At 43.7% G+C, this 23,515-nt stretch overlaps 1 protein-coding gene across 2 annotated transcripts in view; it reads right to left on the reverse strand.

Annotated features, from left to right (window-relative positions):
- Positions 1 to 5,354: 5,354 nt before the first annotated feature.
- Positions 5,355 to 23,515, reverse strand: part of LOC145861738 (N-acetyllactosaminide beta-1,3-N-acetylglucosaminyltransferase 2) — a 42,292-nt gene continuing 24,131 nt past the window's right edge. For both annotated transcript variants that reach the window (XM_082964941.1, XM_082964942.1), the window contains exons 3-5: positions 20,210 to 20,362; positions 16,573 to 17,121; positions 5,355 to 13,398 (exon numbers count right to left, since the gene is read on the reverse strand). In XM_082964941.1, coding sequence (XP_082821067.1) covers positions 12,832 to 13,398; positions 16,573 to 17,121; positions 20,210 to 20,329 — 1,236 coding nt within the window. In that variant the 5' untranslated portion in view covers positions 20,330 to 20,362 and the 3' untranslated portion in view covers positions 5,355 to 12,831. The remainder of the gene's footprint in view (positions 13,399 to 16,572; positions 17,122 to 20,209; positions 20,363 to 23,515) is intronic.

The raw sequence follows: 23,515 nt of genomic DNA on the forward strand, positions 1-23,515 counted from the left end.
TTTCTCTGCCAGCTTGCGTGACATCACACTGATGATGTCATCAGGATGGCTCCACAACAAGATTAACTGCTTTATTAAACCCAGTAGATTAATGGCCCCGTCACCCTAAATCTACGTCCCAAATGGCACCCTATTTCCTATTTAGTGCACTACTTTGAACAGGGCCCTGGTCAAAAGTAGTGCACTAGATCGGGAATAGGGTGCCATTTGGAACAGAGACAAAGCACAGCAGGAAGTGGAAACATCTTCAGAGGGTGTAAGGAATGTCTTGACATGGTTGTTAGTCATCTCTACCGGCTTTCCCACACTTAGGAAAAAGAGGTCCAAAAGGGTTCTTTACATGTCCCCATACAGGAACTCTTTTTGATTCCAGGTAGAACCCTTATTGGTTTTAAGTAGAACCCTTTTGGGTTCCATGTAGAATCGTTTCCTCAGAGGCTTCTACTTAAAACGATTCTACATGGAACCCAAAAGGGTTCTACCTGGAACCAAAAAGGGTTCTTCAAAGGGTTCTCCAATGGGGAGAGCAGAAGACCCCTTTAGGTTCTAGATAGAATAAAAGGTGCTAAGAATGTATCATGAAAGGAAGAGCGAGAGAGGAGAGAGAAAGTAAACCCCAAAAAGACTAAAATAATGATTTTCCAGAGAAGAGCCAGATCTCAGGGAATTCGACCAAAGTTCTCAATTGGTACAAAATATGTAGAGTACTGCACACACTACAATTACTTAGGTTTAAAAATAAGCTCAACTGGACACCTTAATGAGGCAGTGAAGGAACAGAGAGAAAGCACACAGGGCGTTCTACGTCATTAAAAAACTAATTCTAATTGAAATACCTATTAAAATTTGGCTAAAACTAATTGAATGTGTCATTGAACCAATTGCACTTTATGGCAGCGAGGTGTGGGGTCCACTTGCAAAACAAGATTTCACCAAATGGGACAAACACCCCATTGAAACCCTGCATGCAGAGTTCTGTAAGATTCTCCTACATGTCCAGAGGAAAACTCGAACAATGCATGCAGGGCAGAATTAGGCCAATATCCACTAATAATAAAAACTCAAAAGAGCAATTCAGTTTTGGAAACATCTAAAATACAGTGACCCCCTCTCATATCATTACCAAGCCCTGCAATGCCAAGAGCTGAGAAATCATAGAGGCCCCTCATCCAGCTGGTCCTGGGGCTGAGTTCACTAACCTGTTCTACTAACACACTGAAACCTCAGGACCCTCATCCAGCTGGTCCTGGGGCTGAGTTCACAAACCTGTTCTACTAACACACTGAAACCTCAGGACCCTCATCCAGCTGGTCCTGGGGCTGAGTTCACAAACCTGTTCTACTAACACACTGAAGCCTCAGGACCCTCATCCAGCTGGTCCTGGGGCTGAGTTCACTAACCTGTTCTACTAACACACTGAAACCTCAGGACCCTCATCCAGCTGGTCCTGGGGCTGAGTTCACAAACCTGTTCTACTAACACACTGAAACCTCAGGACCCTCATCCAGCTGGTCCTGGGGCTGAGTTCACAAACCTGTTCTACTAACACACTGAAACCTCAGGACCCTCATCCAGCTGGTCCTGGGGCTGAGTTCACAAACCTGTTCTACTAACACACTGAAACCTCAGGACCCTCATCCAGCTGGTCCTGGGGCTGAGTTCACTAACCTGTTCTACTAACACACTGAAACCTCAGGACCCTCATCCAGCTGGTCCTGGGGCTGAGTTCACTAACCTGTTCTACTAACACACTGAAACCTCAGGACCAGAACATCCAATCAATCAGAATAAACCAAATTACAACACAGTCAAAACTACATGACCTATTGGGAAACACAAGCACAATGCAAAGCTATCTGGCTCTAAATCAACAGTACACCGTGGCTAACTATTTGACCATGGTTACTGATCAAAACCTTAGAAAAACCTTGACAAAGTACAGGCTCAGTGAGCACAGCCTTGCCATTGAGAAGGGTAGACACAGGAAAACCTGGCTCCCTGTAGAGGAAAGGCTGTGAAACCACTGCAGCACAGCAGAACCTGAGACAGAGCTGCATTTCCTGACAAAATGTGAAAAATATAAAACAATTAGTGTCATTTCCCCAAATTTGAAACTCGTATTCAAGGTTTCAAAGACCTCTCTGATGAGGATAGACTGCCCGTCCTGTTGGGGGAGAACGCAGAGAGCTGTGGCTTGGCAGCGCACTACATTGCTGCCTGCCATATGAGGGACAGTGTCTGACAGACCAACCTGCACCTGTCCTCTATGTTATTGTTGAATGTATGGTTATTTTGACCCTTGGTTATTGATGTTACTGTTTTACCGTTGATAGTTTTGAATCTTATTATTTTAATATTGTAAATATCCAAAGTAAGCGTTTGGCAATATGTGCATTGTTACGTCATGCCAATAAAGCAAATTGAATTGAAAGGAGAGAACAGAGGAGAGAAAGAACAAAAGAGAGAGAAGAGAGAGGAGAGAGTGCAGAGGGAGAGAGGAGAGAAGAGAGTGCAGAGAGATAGAGGAGAGGAGATAGAGGAGAAAGTCCCACTGAAGCATAAGGATCAGCATCTCATTTCCTGTGTATATAACTTGACCTCCTTTCATAGCCCCCCCCACACACACACACGTTTAAAGGGGCGGGACAGAGAGAGTGCAAGGAAATAGAGGAAGAGGGAGAAAGAGAGGGACTGAGAGGCCCTCCAATTCCATGTGGAAGGTGCACAGCCAGTCACACAAACAGCCACAGCGCCAAAACTAAATTCCAAGCCTTCGCAGTGTGCCAAGTTAAATGTGAATGTAAAAGAAGAGAAAGACAAGGCTGTTGGAAAGGACAGTGGAATACGAGACAGTGATGGAATAACTGTGGTCCCTCCCATTCTCTACAAGTACAGTGGCCAGCAGGCAGGTTGGTATCCTAGACAGTTGTGAGTGTGTGAGTGCACACAGGCTGTAGTCCTAGTAATGAAAACAAAGACATCGTTATGGTGCGTTGGATTGAGTTCCAGCCACATCAACTTCCAAGAAAGGAAGGATGGCGCTGTGAGAAGAGGGATCTGTGCTTCTCTTGGATAATGAAGCCCAGATCAACAAGGACTAAGCAGCTTCTGTTTGTTTTCACCTCTCCAACATACTGTATCCATGTTGCTTATTCACTTGTTATCTCATCCTCCAGTTGTTTAGACATTCCAGGGAGAGAGAAAGGAGAGAGCTCTGGGGCTCGTTCATCTGAACCAGGGTGAATTAGCAGTGTCCTTAGAGACTGTCGTCGTGGCAACCACCTCCCTCCTCCCAAAATGATGTGATGAGGGTGAGGCTGGTGACGAGGTGTGTGTGTGTATTTTCTTAAACTACGGTGTTAGGAAGGTGTATGAAGGACTTAGATGTGTGTGTGTGTGTGTGTGTGTGTGTGAGTGAGAGAGTCATTGCCAGGGATGGTAACTGCAGCTCTACTCTCAGAGAACATCACCCTGCTGTTATGAGATGGTATTGCTGTGGATGTTAGATACATAACTAAATGGAACAGGATGAGATGGTATTGCTGTGGATGTTAGACACATATCAACTAAATGGAACAGGATGAGATGGTATTGCTGTGGATGTTAGACACATATCAACTAAATGGAACAGGATGAGATGGTATTGCTGTGGATGTTAGGGACATATCAACTAGCCACCTGTTTTGGGAACATGTGAGAAATCCTTTGGTTGTATGTTCCTCTATAGTCTGACATGAATATCTTCCACTTCCATATCACTTCTGCCCCCTGGTGGTGAGAACTGTCCAGTGGAAACAGTTTGGAACCAATTTCTTTTGTTTATTTAGTTTTATTAGAAGTTGTTTAATATAAAACGCAAACATGTAAAGTGTTGGTCCCATGTTTCTTGAGCTGAAAAAAGATTCCAGACAAAGCTTATTTCTCTCAAATGTTGTGCACATCCCTGTTAAAGAGCGTTTCTCTTTTGCCAAGATAATCCATCCACTTTACAGGTGTGGTATATCAAGAAGCTGATTAAACAGCATGATCATTACAGGTGCACCTTGTGCTGGGGACAGTAAGGCTACAACTACCTCTTTCCAAGAAGTCACACTAAATACATTACCACATCTTTCCAAGTCACATTAAAACACTACCACGTCTTTCAAACAGAGGTCACTAAATACACTCTTTCCATGAAGTCACACTAAATACATTACCACATCTTTCCAAGAGAGGTCGCAAAAGACTAGATCTACCAACAACCACTGAACCTCAAAATATTTTTACAGAACCATCCATTTGATAAATGAGAGATGTGACTTGGTTGATTTTTGTTCTACCTCAGGTAGGATCATCTCCGTGTGTGGGCCTTGCTACCAGCCTAAAAGTAGTTTACAAAGATCATGCAGTCTATCACAGTGCCATCCGTTTTGTCACCAAAGCCCCATATACTACCCACCATTGCGACCTGTACGCTCTCGTTGGTTGGCCCTCGCTTCATACTCGTTGCCAAACCCACTGGCTACAGGTCATCTACAAGTCTCTGCTAGGTAAAGTCCCCCCTTATCTCAGCTCACTGGTCACCATAGCAGCACCCACTCGTAGCACGCGCTCCAGCAGGTATATCTCACTGTCACCCCCAAAGCCAATTCCTCCTTTGGCCGTCTCTCTTTCCAGTTCTCTGCTGCCAATGACTGGAACGAACTACAAAAATCTCTGAAACTGGAAACACTTATGTCCCTCACTAGCTTTAAGCACCAGCTGTCAGAGCAGCTCACAGATCACTGCACCTGTAAACAGCCCATCTGTAAACAGCCAATCTATCTACCTACCTACCTCATCCCCATACTGTATTTATCTTGCTCCTTTGCACCCCAGTATCTACTTGCACATTCATCTTCTGCACATCTACCATTCCAGTGTTTAATTGCTATATTGTAACTACTTTGCCACCATGGCCTATTTATTGTCTTAACTTACCTCATTTGCACTCACTGTATATAGACTTTGTTTTCTTTTGTTCTACTGTATTATTGACTGTATGTTTGTTTTACTCCATGTGTAACTCTGTGTTGTTGTATGTGTCGAACTGCTTTGCTTTATCTTGGCCAGGTAGCAGTTGTAAATGAGAACATGTTCTCAACTAGCCTACCTGGTTAAATAAAGGTGAAATAAAACTAAATAAAAACTCAGCTGCTTCTTATCTTCTTCACTGGTTGAATATAGAATTAAAATAACTAGAAGTAGCTTTACCACCAGCTGTGGTTCAAAAACATATAATAGCCCAGCTGTTCTGTTTGTAAGTTTTTACAAATCTTCTAAAAACAGGGATAGCATTTCTTCTATAATGAAACCATTATCCAAAACCCATCTACAAAAACAGCAAAATATTCTTTATTGAAGAAAAATAAATCTAGTCCTAGCAGAAGAACCACACATGACATGGCTCTGAGAAATCACAGGTGAAAAACAAATCAAATGAAACCGACTCAAATGGGGAACAAGAAACAACAGGCATGTACTGGTATATAATATATAGATATCTACAGTGCAGAATACATCCAAATCAAGTAGTGTTGCAGAAAAATAAAATAATAAAACATTTCAGCTAACTTTCCCCATATTTCCAGGTTCTCCAGGAATCCTGGTTGGAAGATGCTCGATTTCTTCTTGTTCCCTCCAACCTAGATTTCTGGAGAATTTGGGAAAAAGTTACTGGAATTTTGCAACACTAAATCATACACAATTCCAACAGATACAGGAATGTTATGGTCAGGAGAGAGGACATAAACAATAATGTGATTGATGATTTTGTAATGTTTCATAACCAAGGGAAACAAGGGTTTGGACCATGGAAATAAACAACACTCTAGATATGTAGAGTGTACCAATATGTATACTGAACAAAAATATAAAAACACATGTAAAGTATTGCTCCCATGAGCTGAAATAAAAGATCCCAGAAATGTTCCATACGCACAAAAACCTAATTTCTCTCATTTTGTACACTAATTTGTTTACATCCCTGTTAGTGAGCATTTCTCCTTTGCCAAGGTAATGCAGTCAACTGACAGGTGTGGCATATCAAGAAGCTGATTAAACAGCATGATCATTACACATGTGCACCTTGTGCTGGGGACAATAAAAGGCCACTGTAAAAAGTGTGCAGTTTTGTCACACAACACAATGTCACAGATGTCTCAAGTTGAGGGAGTGTGCAATTGGCATGCTGACTGCAGTAATGTCCACCAGAGCTGTTGCCAGAGAATGTAATGTTAATACCGCTACTATAACGTCATGTTTACATGTTGCGTTTATATTTTTGTTCAGTTGTGTCACAATAGAGGAATATTTTACATTCAAACAGAAAATAGGATAATTAATTAATGTTCGTCTTTCATCAAGGCCATTGGAGAAACAGGACAAGAGATCAAATAGAGAGGCGAGAGGAGAAACAGAAGGTGGGGGAGAAAAAGAAGCGATATTAACAGGAAGTCACCAAGTGCCTGAATTTAAGCCTCAGTCAGATAAATAACAACGTGATATAGTGAAAGCCTCGTCTGTAATGCAGTAGCTGGAATCATACCGGCATAGCAGACTTTACAAATCAGGATTATAAATAACATGCATTGTGTATACATTTACACATGTAAACATTCTCCACCCTACTCTGACCACTTGACAGGCCACGACATCCTGTTACTGGTTTGATACAGCATGCGTGGACGACATCCTGTTACTGGTTTGACACAGCATGCGTGGACGACATCCTGTTACTGGTTTGACACAGCATGCGTGGACGACATCCTGTTACTGGTTTGACACAGCATGCGTGGACGACATCCTGTTACTGGTTTGACACAGCATGCGTGGACGACATCCTGTTACTGGTTTGATACAGCATGCGTGGACGACATCCTGTTACTGGTTTGACACAGCATGCGTGGACGACATCCTGTTACTGGTTTGACACAGCATGCGTGGACGACATCCTGTTACTGGTTTGATACAGCATGCGTGGACGACATCCTGTTACTGGTTTGATACAGCATGCGTGGACGACATCCTGTTACTGGTTTGACACAGCATGCGTGGACGACATCCTGTTACTGGTTTGACACAGCATGCGTGGACGACATCCTGTTACTGGTTTGATACAGCATGCGTGGACGACATCCTGTTACTGGTTTGATACAGCATGCGTGGACGACATCCTGTTACTGGTTTGACACAGCATGCGTGGACGACATCCTGTTACTGGTTTGATACAGCATGCGTGGACGACATCCTGTTACTGGTTTGATACAGCATGCGTGGACGACATCCTGTTACTGGTTTGATACAGCATGCGTGGACGACATCCTGTTACTGGTTTGATACAGCATGCGTGGACGACATCCTGTTACTGGTTTGATACAGCATGCGTGGACGACATCCTGTTACTGGTTTGATACAGCATGCGTGGACGACATCCTGTTACTGGTTTGATACAGCATGCGTGGACGACATCCTGTTACTGGTTTGACACAGCATGCGTGGACGACATCCTGTTACTGGTTTGACTTGTGCTGAGAGCTACAGTAAGTCCCAATGAACAGCAGGGAAACTGGAACTCACAGGACATAAGTCGTGAGCTGCTTGCATATTTGTTTTTCCTAGAAGATTTTTACCGCAGTCAAAGTCAATTGTCTATATTATAAAAAAATTTATCAAAACAAAAATTAACACCAAAAATAAAATTTACGGTTAGACTTAAGGTCAGCAGTGTGGTTAAGGTTAGGCATAAGATTAGCAGTGTGGTAAAGGTTAGGCATAAGGTCAGCAGTGTGGTTAAGGTTAGACTTAAGGTCAGCAGTGTGGTTAAGGTTAGACTTAAGGTCAGCAGTGTGGTTAAGGTTAGACTTAAGGTCAGCAGTGTGGTTAAGGTTAGACTTAAGGTCAGCAGTGTGGTTAAGGTTAGGCATAAGGTCAGCAGTGTGGTTAAGGTTAGGCATAAGGTCAGCAGTGTGGTTAAGGTTAGACTTAAGGTCAGCAGTGTGGTTAAGGTTAGGCATAAGGTCAGCAGTGTTGTTAAGGTTAGACTTAAGGTTAGCAGTGTGGTTAAGGTTAGGCATAAGCTCAGCAGTGTGGTTAAGGTTAGGCATAAGGTCAGCAGTGTGGTTAAGGTTAGGCATAAGATTAGCAGTGTGGTTAAGGTTAGGCATAAGATTAGCAGTGTGGTTAAGGTTAGGTTTAAAATAACATTTTAGGAAAATGAATTGAAGAAATGGGCAGGGTTTACGACTTCACGGCTGGGGTAACTAGTATCTCGCCCCAAAATCTCATAGGAAAAACTCATTTGCGAGCTTCTTAGCTTACACTTCTGGGGCGTGTTCATTAGGGTACACCATTGATAATAGCTTTGAAAACTTTTGTAACGTAAACATAAATTGTTTGTTATTGGACCAGTACAGTTCAGAGAACACTCAGCACCATTAGGCTGTACCAGGTCTGCAGCCCTGTTATATTTTCTACAAAATGCCTCTATACCTTCCTTCCTTCCTTCCGATTTTACATGGTCTGTTGACAGATGTGATGGAGAGAAAACAACCACATGACAGACCAGATAGAAATCAAGAAAGGACTGAAGGATGAATTCAACAGGATCTGTCTTCAGGGTAACCAGAGGAATACGGCCCTGTACACTGACCCAGGCAAACAGGATCTGTCTTCAGGGTAACCAGAGGAATATGGCCCTGTACACTGACCCAGGCAAACAGGATCTGTCTTCAGGGTAACCAGAGGAATATGGCCCTGTACACTGACCCAGGCAAACAGGATCTGTCTTCAGGGTAACCAGAGGAATATGGCCCTGTACACTGACCCAGGCAAACAGGATCTGTCTTCAGGGTAACCAGAGGAATATGGCCCTGTACACTGACCCAGGCAAACAGGATCTGTCTTCAGGGTAACCAGAGGAATATGGCCCTGTACACTGACCCAGGCAAACAGGATCTGTCTTCAGGGTAACCAGAGGAATACGGCCCTGTACACTGACCCAGGCAAACAGGATCTGTCTTCAGGGTAACCAGAGGAATATGGCCCTGTACACTGACCCAGGCAAACAGGATCTGTCTTCAGGGTAACCAGAGGAATATGGCCCTGTACACTGACCCAGGCAAACAGGATCTGTCTTCAGGGTAACCAGAGGAATATGGCCCTGTACACTGACCCAGGCAAACAGGATCTGTCTTCAGGGTAACCAGAGGAATATGGCCCTGTACACTGACCCAGGCAAACAGGATCTGTCTTCAGGGTAACCAGAGGAATATGGCCCTGTACACTGACCCAGGCAAACAGGATCTGTCTTCAGGGTAACCAGAGGAATACGGCCCTGTACACTGACCCAGGCAAACAGGATCTGTCTTCAGGGTAACCAGAGGAATACGGCCCTGTACACTGACCCAGGCAAACAGGATCTTTCTTCAGGGTAACCAGAGGAATATGGCCCTGTACACTGACCCAGGCAAACAGGGGAGTCATTTCATTGGTTCCTTTTCGCCAGCAGAATCATGATAAACCGGGGAAAGATTGGTTTTGCTGCAAGCGTTGTACATAAAACGGTTGAACAGATTCAGCATATTCAATAAAACAGCACCAACTCTTTTATTGTACACATTGGACAGTCTAACAGAGGTTGTTATTGGAGACTGACTTCCGCCCTCTGAAGCAGAGGCCCTGCCCTCACTGTTTCCTGCCCACTTCCTGGTTACGTCAATAGAACCCCAGGGCCACGTTCAGCAGCCAAAACTTTGCAAATAGAACCAACATGATTCCTTATACTACAGGTCAGAGAGGCATGTTTGTTCTACATAGCATATTTCTATCTGAACGTTCCCCCAACATTGCTTCTTGCTGAACGCGCACCCCCAGGGGGAATGGATCATTATCACTGTGGCAGATGAATTGTAAACAACAAGGCTGCGTTCAGCAGCGCACAATGTTGTGGAATGTTAAGATATCTTTTTTGTAGACCTAACATGCCTCTGACCTGCAGGATAAGGAATCAAAGCGCTCTTCATGATATTTATGTCTGCAACGCTCCACAACGTTTGGTTTGCATACTGAATGAGGCTCAGATGTGTATTTGCATGTTACAAATATTAAGACGGAGCCAATGACCTGTCTTCCCGGCACAACGCCCCTCTACGTACAGCCCGTCTTCCCGGCACAACGCCCCTCTACGTACAGCCCGTCTTCCCGGCACAACGCCCCTCTAGGTACAGCCCGTCTTCCCGGCACAACGCCCCTCTACGTACAGCCCGTCTTCCCGGCACAACGCCCCTCTACGTACAGCCCGTCTTCCCGGCACAACGCCCCTCTACGTACAGCCCGTCTTCCCGGCACAACGCCCCTCTACGTACAGCATCTAGATATATTAATTGATGCAAGTATTTCCTGACCTGGGCACAGTGTATATATTTATGTAACTTATTCAACATCCATTTCTTTCAACAGTAAAATACACCAAAACAAAATGGACTATAATTGCCACCCAATAAGAAGTTGTGCAGACAGTTGATTAATACATTAGTTGATAAATAAACACCTTATAAAACATACAGCTCTTCAGGCTAGATCGTCCTAGATGCAGATCAAATGTTAGTTACATCAACATTCCAATAATGGAAATTCTCTGACATAAATTGAAGGAAATCTTACACCCGTCTTCCTATAAACCTTTAAGGCAGCGGTGGAATAGAACATACTGGATTTGACCTTTGACATGGTTTACCATCTGACAAGAACAGTAATTATTGTGGATAAATAAAACAGTATCTCTGATCTACTCAGAAACAGGCAGTAAACACAGTTGCAAAACAAAAGCTTAAAAACATGAATGACCCACTAGCCAATCGCCTTGCTCACGGTTCTAGCTTTATCTTTGTTATAGTTTGTGGGGGAGGGGTGTTCGATATGAAAATATGCTAAACCAGCCATTTCAGCTTGACAGTTTCTTTGTTAATGAAGATGGCTGGCTTATAAGGAGGACCTGAAGCAACGCTGAACAGGGTTGTTCCACAAACGTTTCTTTTGCATCCCTTTGATATTTAAGTAACAACTGTCCACCAACACTGTATTTTAACAGCCTTCTATATTAAATGAAGTGCCCTTTAATATCGACCACAAATTCTGACTTTTAATATGAAAAGACTTGCTACAGTGCCATAAAGTCAATATTTTGGCATTTCCCTTTGACCTCTAGCAAGATTTTAACCCACTTAAAGCTGCAATCAGCAGTGGAAACAATACAGTTTGGTAAAAAGCTGAGGGACGGGGCCGAAGAAATGTAACCAGTCAACATCATAGACAGGGCTATGGATGCAAGGACAGCTTAACACAGTGGTGGGACAGTTGAACTAAGCTCATGGAAGGTATTTATCAGTTCAATTCTTCAAGAATCAAAAATGAATGTAGCAACTGCTGACCTTTAACCCCAACAGTTTTCACCACCATTGATAAGCCCTAGTTATTTTGTTGCTTTGACAAAGCCATTTCTAGAGATTAATTCATTTCATGTGATTAGTGATTTGTTTTAAGGTCAACCCTGTTACATGAACTGAACTCTGGCTTTAATATGGTGATATGATTTTTTCCAAAAGAAACATTGAATAGTCCAGTCAGTGTAAAAGCAGGTGAGCTGGTCCTGCTCTTTCTGTACATTCTCTGGTGTTGTGTGGTGGAAAACTGAGCAGGTTGAGCATAACGCGGTACATGTTGCCCAGAAATATAGACATTTTTAAAGAAAGCTTGTATTCAATTGCCCCTCCCTGTTGTATACAACAAGCTTCCATTCCCCCTGTCACAAAGATATTTATGGCTGATTTAAGATGAACTCGTCAACCCCGTTACGGTCAACCCCGTTACGGTCAACCCCGTTACTTTATTTGGCACTTAATAGGCACTTACTATAGTCACTGTTTTACAGCATTTTAAAAGCTCTTTGTGACGTCAGACACACGGTGTTAAAGTATTATCATAAAGGTCCATCCGTCAGATCTCTTCAGACTGGAAGAAGTTTGGTTTTTTAAGTTGAACATGTGCTCTTTTTATTTTATGTTCCCAAGTTACATTATCCAAGAGGGACGACCAAACATCTTTTTGGACATTTCTATCTAGCACGGCCCAGACCAGCTGAGCACTCATCCATTAGCCTGGTTCCAGATCAGTTTGTGCCAGTCTTGCCAACTCTTATGGTCATTTTCACACCAAACAACCAACAGATCTGGGATCAGGCTGCTCATTCACACAACCTCCGTCTCCAACCCCTCATAATACAGCATGGTACAGGCTCTTTGTGCCGTCAGACACAGTGGGGAATCATGAAAGGTCCATCAGACTTTACCATCATAACACCATCTTGACCATTTAGAAAGCTCAGAGACACGTTGGTCTGCCATCACAATCATGCCATCTTTATCTTGGGATTGAAAACCTGAAATGTTTATCCAAGATTCAACTCTGAAGATGGTAAACTAACACCAACAACCATGATAATAACATTAAAGCTGCCAATGTTCCACTGACCCTCCAAGAGTAATAATCCTACCCTCAAAACGGTGTCTGACCTTTAGAACGTAACAACCCTACCAAGTGTCACAAAACAGTGGCCACTGACCTCTCACAGAGTTACTATAACAACCAACATAACAAAATGGCTGCCTGTCGTGGTGTCTGGTCCAGGAAGTTAGCGACAGTTTAAGTCACCCGTCTTCCCTGGTTACTGACAGCTCAAATCAAAGATGGCCACAGACACCTGTTGTCCCCGGTTTCTGATAGCTCAAGTCAAAATGGACACCGGCTGGGTAGTTACTGACAGGTCAAGTTGGGGTCATTGAGCCAGGTCCAGATCTGGATCATCTCCTGCGGTGTCCGGCTATGCACCAGCATCAGACCCTTATAGGCACACGGGTTCTTCCTGTACTTCTCCTCAATGTCAAACGTCTTAAAGCCTTTATGTTTCTCCGGTCCCAGCCCCAGTTTCCTCAGACACATCCCTGTGTAAACGTCATCGATGGGGTAGAGCGGTACGTGCTGCGATGCCCCGTGCAGCCGCTTGGCCAGGTCCCCGGAGTACAGATACCCCCCTCCACCCGCGTATGGCGGGTACTTGCCAACGAACAAACTCTCTGGAATGAAGTACTTGACCTTTTTATTCCTGTTTGGCCCTGCGTTGGTGATCACATCCCCTACAAACAGGTCCCTTGCCCGGGGCCCCGAGAGGCCCTTGAGGAAGGCCAGGATCCTCAACGTATTGACAAAGACGTCATCGTCCCCTTTAAAGATAAACTGAGCTCCAGGGCAGCGCGTGGTCATCCAGTCCAGGAAGAGCACCTCCTTGACAGTCAGGTTGAAGAACGAGTCCCGGTAGTCCCACTGGGGGTAGAGTTAAAACAATTTTTTTTTAACAAAAAAACTATATACAGATTTGAGTATTTTGTTCATTATTCCACTGTTTATCCAATCCCATTTTATATGTCAGCATACTTGAAGACCCCTGTGTCACTCACCAATACTGCAACATTTGACAAGAGATACAGTTCGAAGTTTACATACACTTAGGTTGGAGTCATTAAAACTCGTTTTTCAACCATTCCACAAATGTCTTGTTAAAAAACATTAGTTTTGGCAAGTCGGTTAGGACATCTACTTTGTGCATGACACAAGTAATGTTTCGAACAACTGTTTACAGACAGATTATTTCACTGTATCACAATTCCAGTGGGTCAGAAGTTTACATACACCAAGTTGACTGTGCCTTTAAACAGCTTGGAAAATTCCAGAAAATGATGTCATGGCTTAAGAAGCTTCTGATAGGCTAATTGACATAATTTGAGTCAATTGGAGGTGTACCTGTGGATGTATTTGAAGGCCTACCTTCAAACTCAGTGCCTCTTTGCTTGACATCATGGGAAAATCAAAAGAAAATCAGCCAAGACCTCAGAAAAAGTTGTAGACCTCCACAAGTCTGGTTCATCCTTGGGAGCAATTTCAAAACGCCTGAAGGTACCACGTTCATCTGTACCAACAATAGTACGCAGGAATAAACACCATGGGACCACGCAGCCATCATACCGCTCAGGAAGGAGACGCATTCTGTCTTCTAGAGATGAACGTACTTTGGTGCGAAAAGTGCAAATCAATCCCAGAACAACAGCAAAGGACCTTGTGAAGATGCTGGATGAAACAGGTACAAAAGTATCTATATCCACAGTAAAACGAGACCTATATCGACATAACCTGAAAGGCCGCTCAGCAAGGAAGAAGCCACTGCTCCAAAACCGCCATAAAAAAGCCAGACTACGGTTTGCAACTGCACATGGGGACAAAGATTGTACTTTTTGGAGAAATGTCCTCTGGTCTGATGAAAAAAAATATATATAACTGTTTGTGGGTAGAACTGAAAAGGCGTGTGTGAGCAAGGAGGCCTACAAATGTGACTCAGTTACACCAGCTGCCAGGAGGAATGGGCCCAACTTATTGTGGGAAGCTTGTGGAAGACTCCCCGAAGCGTCTGACCCAAGTTAAACAATTTAAAGGCAATGCTACCAAATACTAATTGAGTGTATGTAAACTTCTGACCCACTGGGAATGTGATGAAAGAAATAAAAGCTGAAATAAATCATTCTTTCTACTATTATTCTGACATTTCACATTCTTAAAATAAAGTGGTGATCCTAACTGACCTAAGACAGGGAATTTTTACTAGGATTAAATGTCAGGAATTGTGAAAAACTGAGTTTAAATGTATTTGGCTAAGGTGTATGTAAACTTCCGACTTCAACTGTATTACAGATCAAAACCAACATTGTGGACCCCTCAGTGAGTTCAAAAGACATAATACATTACCACACAAATCCGATATTATATTTAAAAACACCCCCCTTGTCGATTGATGAACCGGTGCGTCAATCTAAGTAACATAATAAAATAAATCCCCATCAAAATCTGCCAGTTTCAGATAGAGATCTGTTTTGCACACAAAAAGGGGGTAATAAATGTAAAAACAACAAATATCTAACATTTCCTGAGCTTTCTTATAGCTCCTTGATATCAGACAGACCCTTCAAAACCTTGTTCGTTATGATTAGTCTGTCTTTTCTGGCATTTATGAATGTGTCATTCAATGCGTTTCTATGGGATTTGGCAGTAAAAGTACAAATACAATATTTTATTAAATCCTTTTTAAAATATATATTTTTTATACCTAAAGGGGTCCTCAAATTAAAAAACAAATAGCTAAATGATCCATGGTATGACCATCTTAAAACAATTCTGTCAGCTTATAAACCCCACCCCCTCCCAATGTTTTAGGCTGTTTTCACATAAAGTCCTCTTTAAAGTAACCAATCCCAGTCCTCTTTAAAGTAATACATCATAATAAAGGCTGAAGAAAAGCTAAAGCCTCCGTTGCCTTATTACTCACACTGCCCTTGTATGAGGATGACACTGGGAAAGAAATTCCACAAATTACATTTGAACAAGGCACACCTGTTAACTGAAATGCATTCCCGCCTCATGAAACTGCAAAGCTGTCGAAGCAAAGGGTGGCCTCTGAAGATTCTCAAATATATTTTTATTTGTTTAACACTTTTTTGGTTACTACATGATTCCATAGGTGTTATTTCATAGTTTTGATGTCTTCACTGTTATTCTACAATGTAGAAAATAGTACAAATAATGAAAAACCCTGGAATGAGTTGGTGTGTCCAGACTTAAATGGCACTGTATATTATTGACACCCGGAGGACGTTAACCTGTATATATTATTGACACCCGGAGGACGTTAACCTGTATATATTATTGACACCCGGAGGACGTTAACCTGTATATATTATTGACACCCGGAGGACGTTAACCTGTATATATTATTGACACCCGGAGGACGTTAACCTGTATATATTATTGACACCCGGAGGACGTTAACCTGTATATATTATTGACACCCGGAGGACGTTAACCTGTATATATTATTGACACCCGGAGGACGTTAACCTGTATATATTATTGACACCCGGAGGACGTTAACCTGTATATATTATTGACACCCGGAGGACGTTAACCTGTATATATTATTGACACCCGGAGGACGTTAACCTGTATATATTATTGACACCCGGAGGACGTTAACCTGTATATATTATTGACACCCGGAGGACGTTAACCTGTATATATTATTGACACCCGGAGGACGTTAACCTGTATATATTATTGACACCCGGAGGACGTTAACCTGTATATATTATTGACACCCGGAGGACGTTAACCTGTATATATTATTGACACCCGGAGGACGTTAACCTGTATATATTATTGACACCCGGAGGACGTTAACCTGTATATATTATTGACACCCGGAGGACGTTAACCTGTATATATTATTGACACCCGGAGGACGTTAACCTGTATATATTATTGACACCAGGAGGACGTTAACCTGTATATTATTGACACCCGGAGGACGTTAACCTGTATATTATTGACACCCGGAGGACGTTAACATGTATATTATTGATACCTGGAGGATGTTAACCTGTATATTATTGATACCTGGAGGATGTCGCGGTGGTGAGCGTTCTCATAGCGCAGCATCTCTGACAGGTCTGGGTGGTGGTCCGCGGCCGTGGTGTTGCCGAGCAGGAACACCGTGACAACCGTCCGGTTGGCGAGGACGCCGGCTCGACCCCACGACTGGCGGATGGCCTGGCGGCGGTCAAAGTGCGGAGCAAGGGATTTGACGGCCAGTAGGAGGAAGGGCGGCTCCCCTGTCCAGGTCGTTTGGCAGACGTGAGGCTGGTCCACCACTAGAGGGTACGACCGACAGCGCATGTAGAGCAGGAAGTCTTTAAAACGGGGAGGTAGGGAATTGTAGTCTTTCACGCGAGTGGTGACTCTGTAGTCCGGTTGGCAGGGGTCAGGGTTCAGCCCCGTGTCGTTGAGCCAATCAGGGACAGGTCTGACATCATCATCGCTAGTGTTGTTACTACTGGAGGAGGCGAGGATGGGGTTGTGTTGGCGGTCCAGTCTCTGTTGCTGGCGGTTCCAGTAGGCCTGACTAGGAGCCAGTTTGGACCAGAAGCGCTTGGAGGGGACAAGGACCTTGAATGGAGGAAGGAAGGACGAAATTAATAAATAAAATTGTCCTAAACCGAGAACAACAATACATACATAAAAAAAGAGGACTAAAAAAGACAACTGAACACAGATGATTCAACACAAAGATGATTCAACACAATTCTACAATTAAAGCCCTGTGCAGTCTTTTTAAATCATAAGTACGTTTAATAAATCACTGTTTATTTCATGAAAGTAACTCCAAATATATGTTTTATTATTTATTTCCCCCGAGCCTCCTTTTGCTATGGAACTGCTCAGTCTGATCGCGTGGGCGTGTTGACTCCAGAGATCCTACCCTGCTGACCCCTTCAAAGAAAGAGGATACATATGAAAATAAGAGATGACTGGTCATAGGTCAGAATAATCAGATCAGATTGTGACGTCATGCTGAGGGCCAAAAACTCCATCCCACCTAAACATGCGAAATAAATCCAAGCATTAATTAATTTTTTTTAAACTCTTACACAAAGAGCATTATCATCATTTTCACAATTTCAGTGTCATTTCATCCTCCAAGTGAAACATGGTTAGTGTGGAAATATTACTAAAACACAGACAAGTCAACAGGCCCCGTCGTATTCACAAAGCGTAGAATCAGTTAAGTCTTTTAGATGAGTGGTTTTCAGACCTCACCTCAGGGACTCCCAGCCATTCCATCACAGGAGGTTGGTGGCACCTTAATTGGGGAGGACAGGCTCGTGGTAATGGCTGGAGCGGAATCAGTGGAATGGTTTTAAATACATGGTTTCCAGGTGTTTGATGCCGTTCCATTTGCTCCATCCCAGCCATTATTATGAGCTGTCCCCCCCTCAGCAGCCTCCACTGCATTCCATGTACGCTTGTGTCTAGATATGACACTTACATGCAATTTCTGCCATCAGAATACAAGGATCACATTGAAAATACGGGTGTAAACGCACAACTGGCTTTGTGGTCTGACTGTGTTCCGATCTGGCTGACCACTTCAGGAGGTTTTGGACGTTGTTACATACGCCTGTTGGAGGGAACGCAACACCCTGCTACAGCTCAACTCCCCGTGGATTGAAACAGTATGGTGATCGTAGGTGCAGGGAAGGACGACAGAGGCAGAGAAAAATACTGTTTAACAGGGAATTTATTCTTCCTTCACACGGTAAGGTGGGGAAAAGGGGCTGGATGGAACCAAAGCAAAGAAAGTTAAAGCTAGAGTCCCCTCTCCTACCTGACCTGCCTTCCCACTTCTTACCTAACCTTAAGCACCACCTGGCGTGCTAACCAACATACAGGTGGTGGTTCACCCAGGTCTTACCTAACCTTAAGCACCACCTGGCGTGCTAACCAACATACAGGTGGTGGTTCACCCAGGTCTTACCTAACCTTAAGCACCACCTGGCGTGCTAACCAACATACAGGTGGTGGTTCACCCAGGTCTTACCTAACCTTAAGCACCACCTGGCGTGCTAACCAACATACAGGTGGTGGTTCACCCAGGTCTTACCTAACCTTAAGCACCACCTGGCGTGCTAACCAACATACAGGTGGTGGTTCACCCAGGTCTTACCTAACCTTAAGCACCACCTGGCGTGCTAACCAACATACAGGTGGTGGTTCACCCAGGTCTTACCTAACCTTAAGCACCACCTGGCATGCTAACCAACATACAGGTGGTGGTTCACCCAGGTCTTACCTAACCTTAAGCACCACCTGGCGTGCTAACCAACATACAGGTGGTGGTTCACCCAGGTCTTACCTAACCTTAAGCACCACCTGGCGCGCTAACCAACATACAGGTGGTGGTTCACCCAGGTCTTACTTAGTGTGCATAGACAGATTCAATACTACGGGTCACGTATGCCCGCAGGCCTCTTGCCTAAACATTCCCACGGTGCGTCTCCCCGTGAACAAATGAAACAGAAAAATGACTAATACTTTAAGTGAACAATTTCAATAACACAAAACACTAAGTCCTATTGGCATACACATACCCCAGAAGGAGCGGCTACAAAATAATATCCACAAAACTTTTACTGACCGCCACAATCAACACAGGACATAAAAATAAGCTATTTTCCCCTGATGAAGGAACAGTGGTTTATCAAGCTGGAGAAGGAGTTAGAAATGGCAGAGACAACTGTATCCCCTGATGAGAGGGAGGGGTCAGAGCTCAATCCGCCATGGGGCTGACCAATCAGCTGCTTAGAATCCAGGAAGCCATTTCCTGAAATGAACATACAAACCTACAACACAGAACCTGGGGAACGTAACAGACGTGAATCAGGCTACTGAAAAGCGCGTGCAGTGGGCACTGTTGGTAGAATGCATAGTGGAAATGGAATATAGAGCAGGAAAAGGGGATTGGGACACACTGTAAACCCACTAGACACATTTACATGATGTGTCCAGAACGCTGATCAGAATACTAAAGCTGCATGAACTGTCAAGTCTAGACGCCTCCAATCAACAGTTAATCATCAAGGGGAGCTAGTTCAGTCATACAAAAACATAGTGAAACTTCTGGGGCTCCCCGAGGAGAGGTTTGAGAAGCACTGTTCTACATTACAATGAATATTGTTGTGTCCCCTTGTCCTGTCCCCTCTCACCTAGTGGTGTCCCCTTGTCCTGTCCCCTCTCACCTAGTGGTGTCCCTTGTCCTGTCCCCTCTCACCTAGTGGTGTCCCTTGTCCTGTCCCCTCTCACCTAGTGGTGTCCCTTGTCCTGTCCCCTCTCACCTAGTGGTGTCCCTTGTCCTGTCCCCTCTCACCTAGTGGTGTCCCTTGTCCTGTCCCCTCTCACCTAGTGGTGTCCCTTGTCCTGTCCCCTCTCACCTAGTGGTGTCCCTTGTCCTGTCCCCTCTCACCTAGTGGTGTCCCTTGTCCTGTCCCCTCTCACCTAGTGGTGTCCCTTGTCCTGTCCCCTCTCACCTAGTGGTGTCCCTTGTCCTGTCCCCTCTCACCTAGTGGTGTCCCTTGTCCTGTCCCCTCTCACCTAGTGGTGTCCCTTGTCCTGTCCCCTCTCACCTAGTGGTGTCCCTTGTCCTGTCCCCTCCTCACCTTGTGATGCCCCCTCCTCCCCTTCGCCTGTCCCCTCTCACCTTGTTGTGTCCCTTGTCCTGTCCTCCTCCTCCTCCTCTGTGGAACACTAGGATGAAGATGAAGAGATTGACCGTCATCAATGTCACCAGAAATTTCAGCTTCCTCCTCAGGCCCGCCATGACCTCTAGCTACGACCTCTGATCTCTAGCCACCTAGAGGGAGGGAGAGGGGAGAGATAGACGAGGGAGAGGGGAGAGATAGACGAGGGAGAGCGGAGAGATAGACGAGGGAGAGCGGAGAGATAGACGAGGGAGAGCGGAGAGATAGACGAGGGAGAGCGGAGAGATAGACGAGGGAGAGCGGAGAGATAGACGAGGGAGAGCGGAGAGATATGAGGGAGACATTAAAGTTTTTTTATTTGTCATATACACAATGCAACAAAATGCTTAACACACACGAATTAGTGGTCAACTCTTCATTAAAACATTTTATAGGATGGAAGTCTCCCCTCAGTTAATATGACCAGTTAGTGTAAAAACACATGACTACAAACAACCCACATTTCCTTCTACTTTTAGGCATCACTTCAAGAGAACACGGGTCTAAGAATCAACGCTCCAGAATGTCTTTAACCATTTTCACAGACTGCATGAGCAACTGAATGGTAATCAGACTGCAAATCTACAACTTGTTTATTCAAATCTACAATTTATTCAAACTCTGCTTGACTCTAAGATGGAGACTTTTGGGACAGTGAACATTTGAAATATTTATTTTGAAATGGCCAGAAAGTCTTTCAGGACAGTTGGAAAGTTTATTTAGGGAAATTCAATGTTTCTAGGCAGCGAATCACTGATCATGTGCTTTATATTCCAGAGAGCCCTCATGATCCTAATCTGTGGTCCTGGTCTGACTGATGACAACTGCACAACCTAAGAGAGATACTGGCTGTGCAGGTTTGGCTTCCAACCCTGCAAGACCACAGCTGATACAGCCAACCAAGGTGGAATCATAACCACAAGGATGTGGGGGCACACACTACTGACACCATCACCGGGTTACTACATTTACTAGTTATTATCTCTACTGACACCATCACCGGGTTACTACATTTACTAGTTATTGTCTCTACTGACACCATCACCGGGTTACTACATTTACTAGTTATTGTCTCTACTGACACCATCACCGGGTTACTACATTTACTAGTTATTGTCTCTACTGACACCATCACCGGGTTACTACATTTACTAGTTATTGTCTCTACCGACACCATCACCGGGTTACTACATTTACTAGTTATTATCTCTACCGACACCATCACCGGGTTACTACATTTACTAGTTATTATCTCTACCGACACCATCACCGGGTTACTACATTTACTAGTTATTATCTCTACCGACACCATCACCGGGTTACTACATTTACTAGTTATTGTCTCTACCGACACCATCACCGGGTTACTACATTTACTAGTTATTGTCTCTACCGACACCATCACCGGGTTACTACATTTACTAGTTATTATCTCTACCGACACCATCACCGGGTTACTACATTTACTAGTTATTGTCTCTACCGACACCATCACCGGGTTACTACATTTACTAGTTATTGTCTCTACCGACACCATCACCGGGTTACTACATTTACTAGTTATTATCTCTACCGACACCATCACCGGGTTACTACATTTACTAGTTATTATCTCTACCGGCACCATCACTGGGTTACTACATTTACTAGTTATTGTCTCTACTGACACCATCACCGGGTTACTACATTTACTAGTTATTATCTCTACCGACACCATCACCGGGTTACTACATTTACTAGTTATTATCTCTACCGACACCATCACCGGGTTACTACATTTACTAGTTATTGTCTCTACCGACACCATCACCGGGTTACTACATTTACTAGTTATTGTCTCTACCGACACCATCACCGGGTTACTACATTTACTAGTTATTGTCTCTACCGACACCATCACCGGGTTACTACATTTACTAGTTATTGTCTCTACTGACACCATCACCGGGTTACTACATTTACTAGTTATTATCTCTACTGACACCATCACCGGGTTACTACATTTACTAGTTATTGTCTCTACCGACACCATCACCGGGTTACTACATTTACTAGTTATTGTCTCTACCGACACCATCACCGGGTTACTACATTTACTAGTTATTATCTCTACCGACACCATCACCGGGTTACTACATTTACTAGTTATTATCTCTACCGACACCATCACCGGGTTACTACATTTACTAGTTATTATCTCTACCGACACCATCACCGGGTTACTACATTGACTAGTTATTATCTCTACTGACACCATCACCGGGTTACTACATTTACTAGTTATTATCTCTACCGACACCATCACCGGGTTACTACATTTACTAGTTATTGTCTCTACCGACACCATCACCGGGTTACTACATTTACTAGTTATTATCTCTACTGACACCATCACCGGGTTACTACATCTACTAGTTATTATCTCTACTGACACCATCACCGGGTTACTACATTTACTAGTTATTGTCTCTACTGACACCATCACCGGGTTACTACATTTACTAGTTATTATCTCTACCGACACCATCACCGGGTTACTACATTTACTAGTTATTATCTCTACCGACACCATCACCGGGTTACTACATTGACTAGTTATTATCTCTACTGACACCATCACCGGGTTACTACATTTACTAGTTATTATCTCTACCGACACCATCACCGGGTTACTACATTTACTAGTTATTGTCTCTACCGACACCATCACCGGGTTACTACATTTACTAGTTATTATCTCTACTGACACCATCACCGGGTTACTACATCTACTAGTTATTATCTCTACTGACACCATCACCGGGTTACTACATTTACTAGTTATTGTCTCTACTGACACCATCACCGGGTTACTACATTTACTAGTTATTATCTCTACTGACACCATCACCGGGTTACTACATTTACTAGTTATTATCTCTACCGACACCATCACCGGGTTACTACATTTACTAGTTATTATCTCTACTGACACCATCACCGGGTTACTACATTTACTAGTTATTGTCTCTACTGACACCATCACCGGGTTACTACATTTACTAGTTATTGTCTCTACCGACACCATCACCGGGTTACTACATTTACTAGTTATTATCTCTACCGACACCATCACCGGGTTACTACATTTACTAGTTATTATCTCTACTGACACCATCACCGGGTTACTACATTTACTAGTTATTATCTCTACTGACACCATCACCGGGTTACTACATTTACTAGTTATTATCTCTACCGACACCATCACCGGGTTACTACATTTA

This window comes from Salmo salar, chromosome 18 (assembly GCF_965601325.2).
Source record: "Salmo salar chromosome 18, fSalSal1, whole genome shotgun sequence".
Classification (NCBI taxonomy): Eukaryota; Metazoa; Chordata; class Actinopteri; order Salmoniformes; family Salmonidae; genus Salmo; species Salmo salar.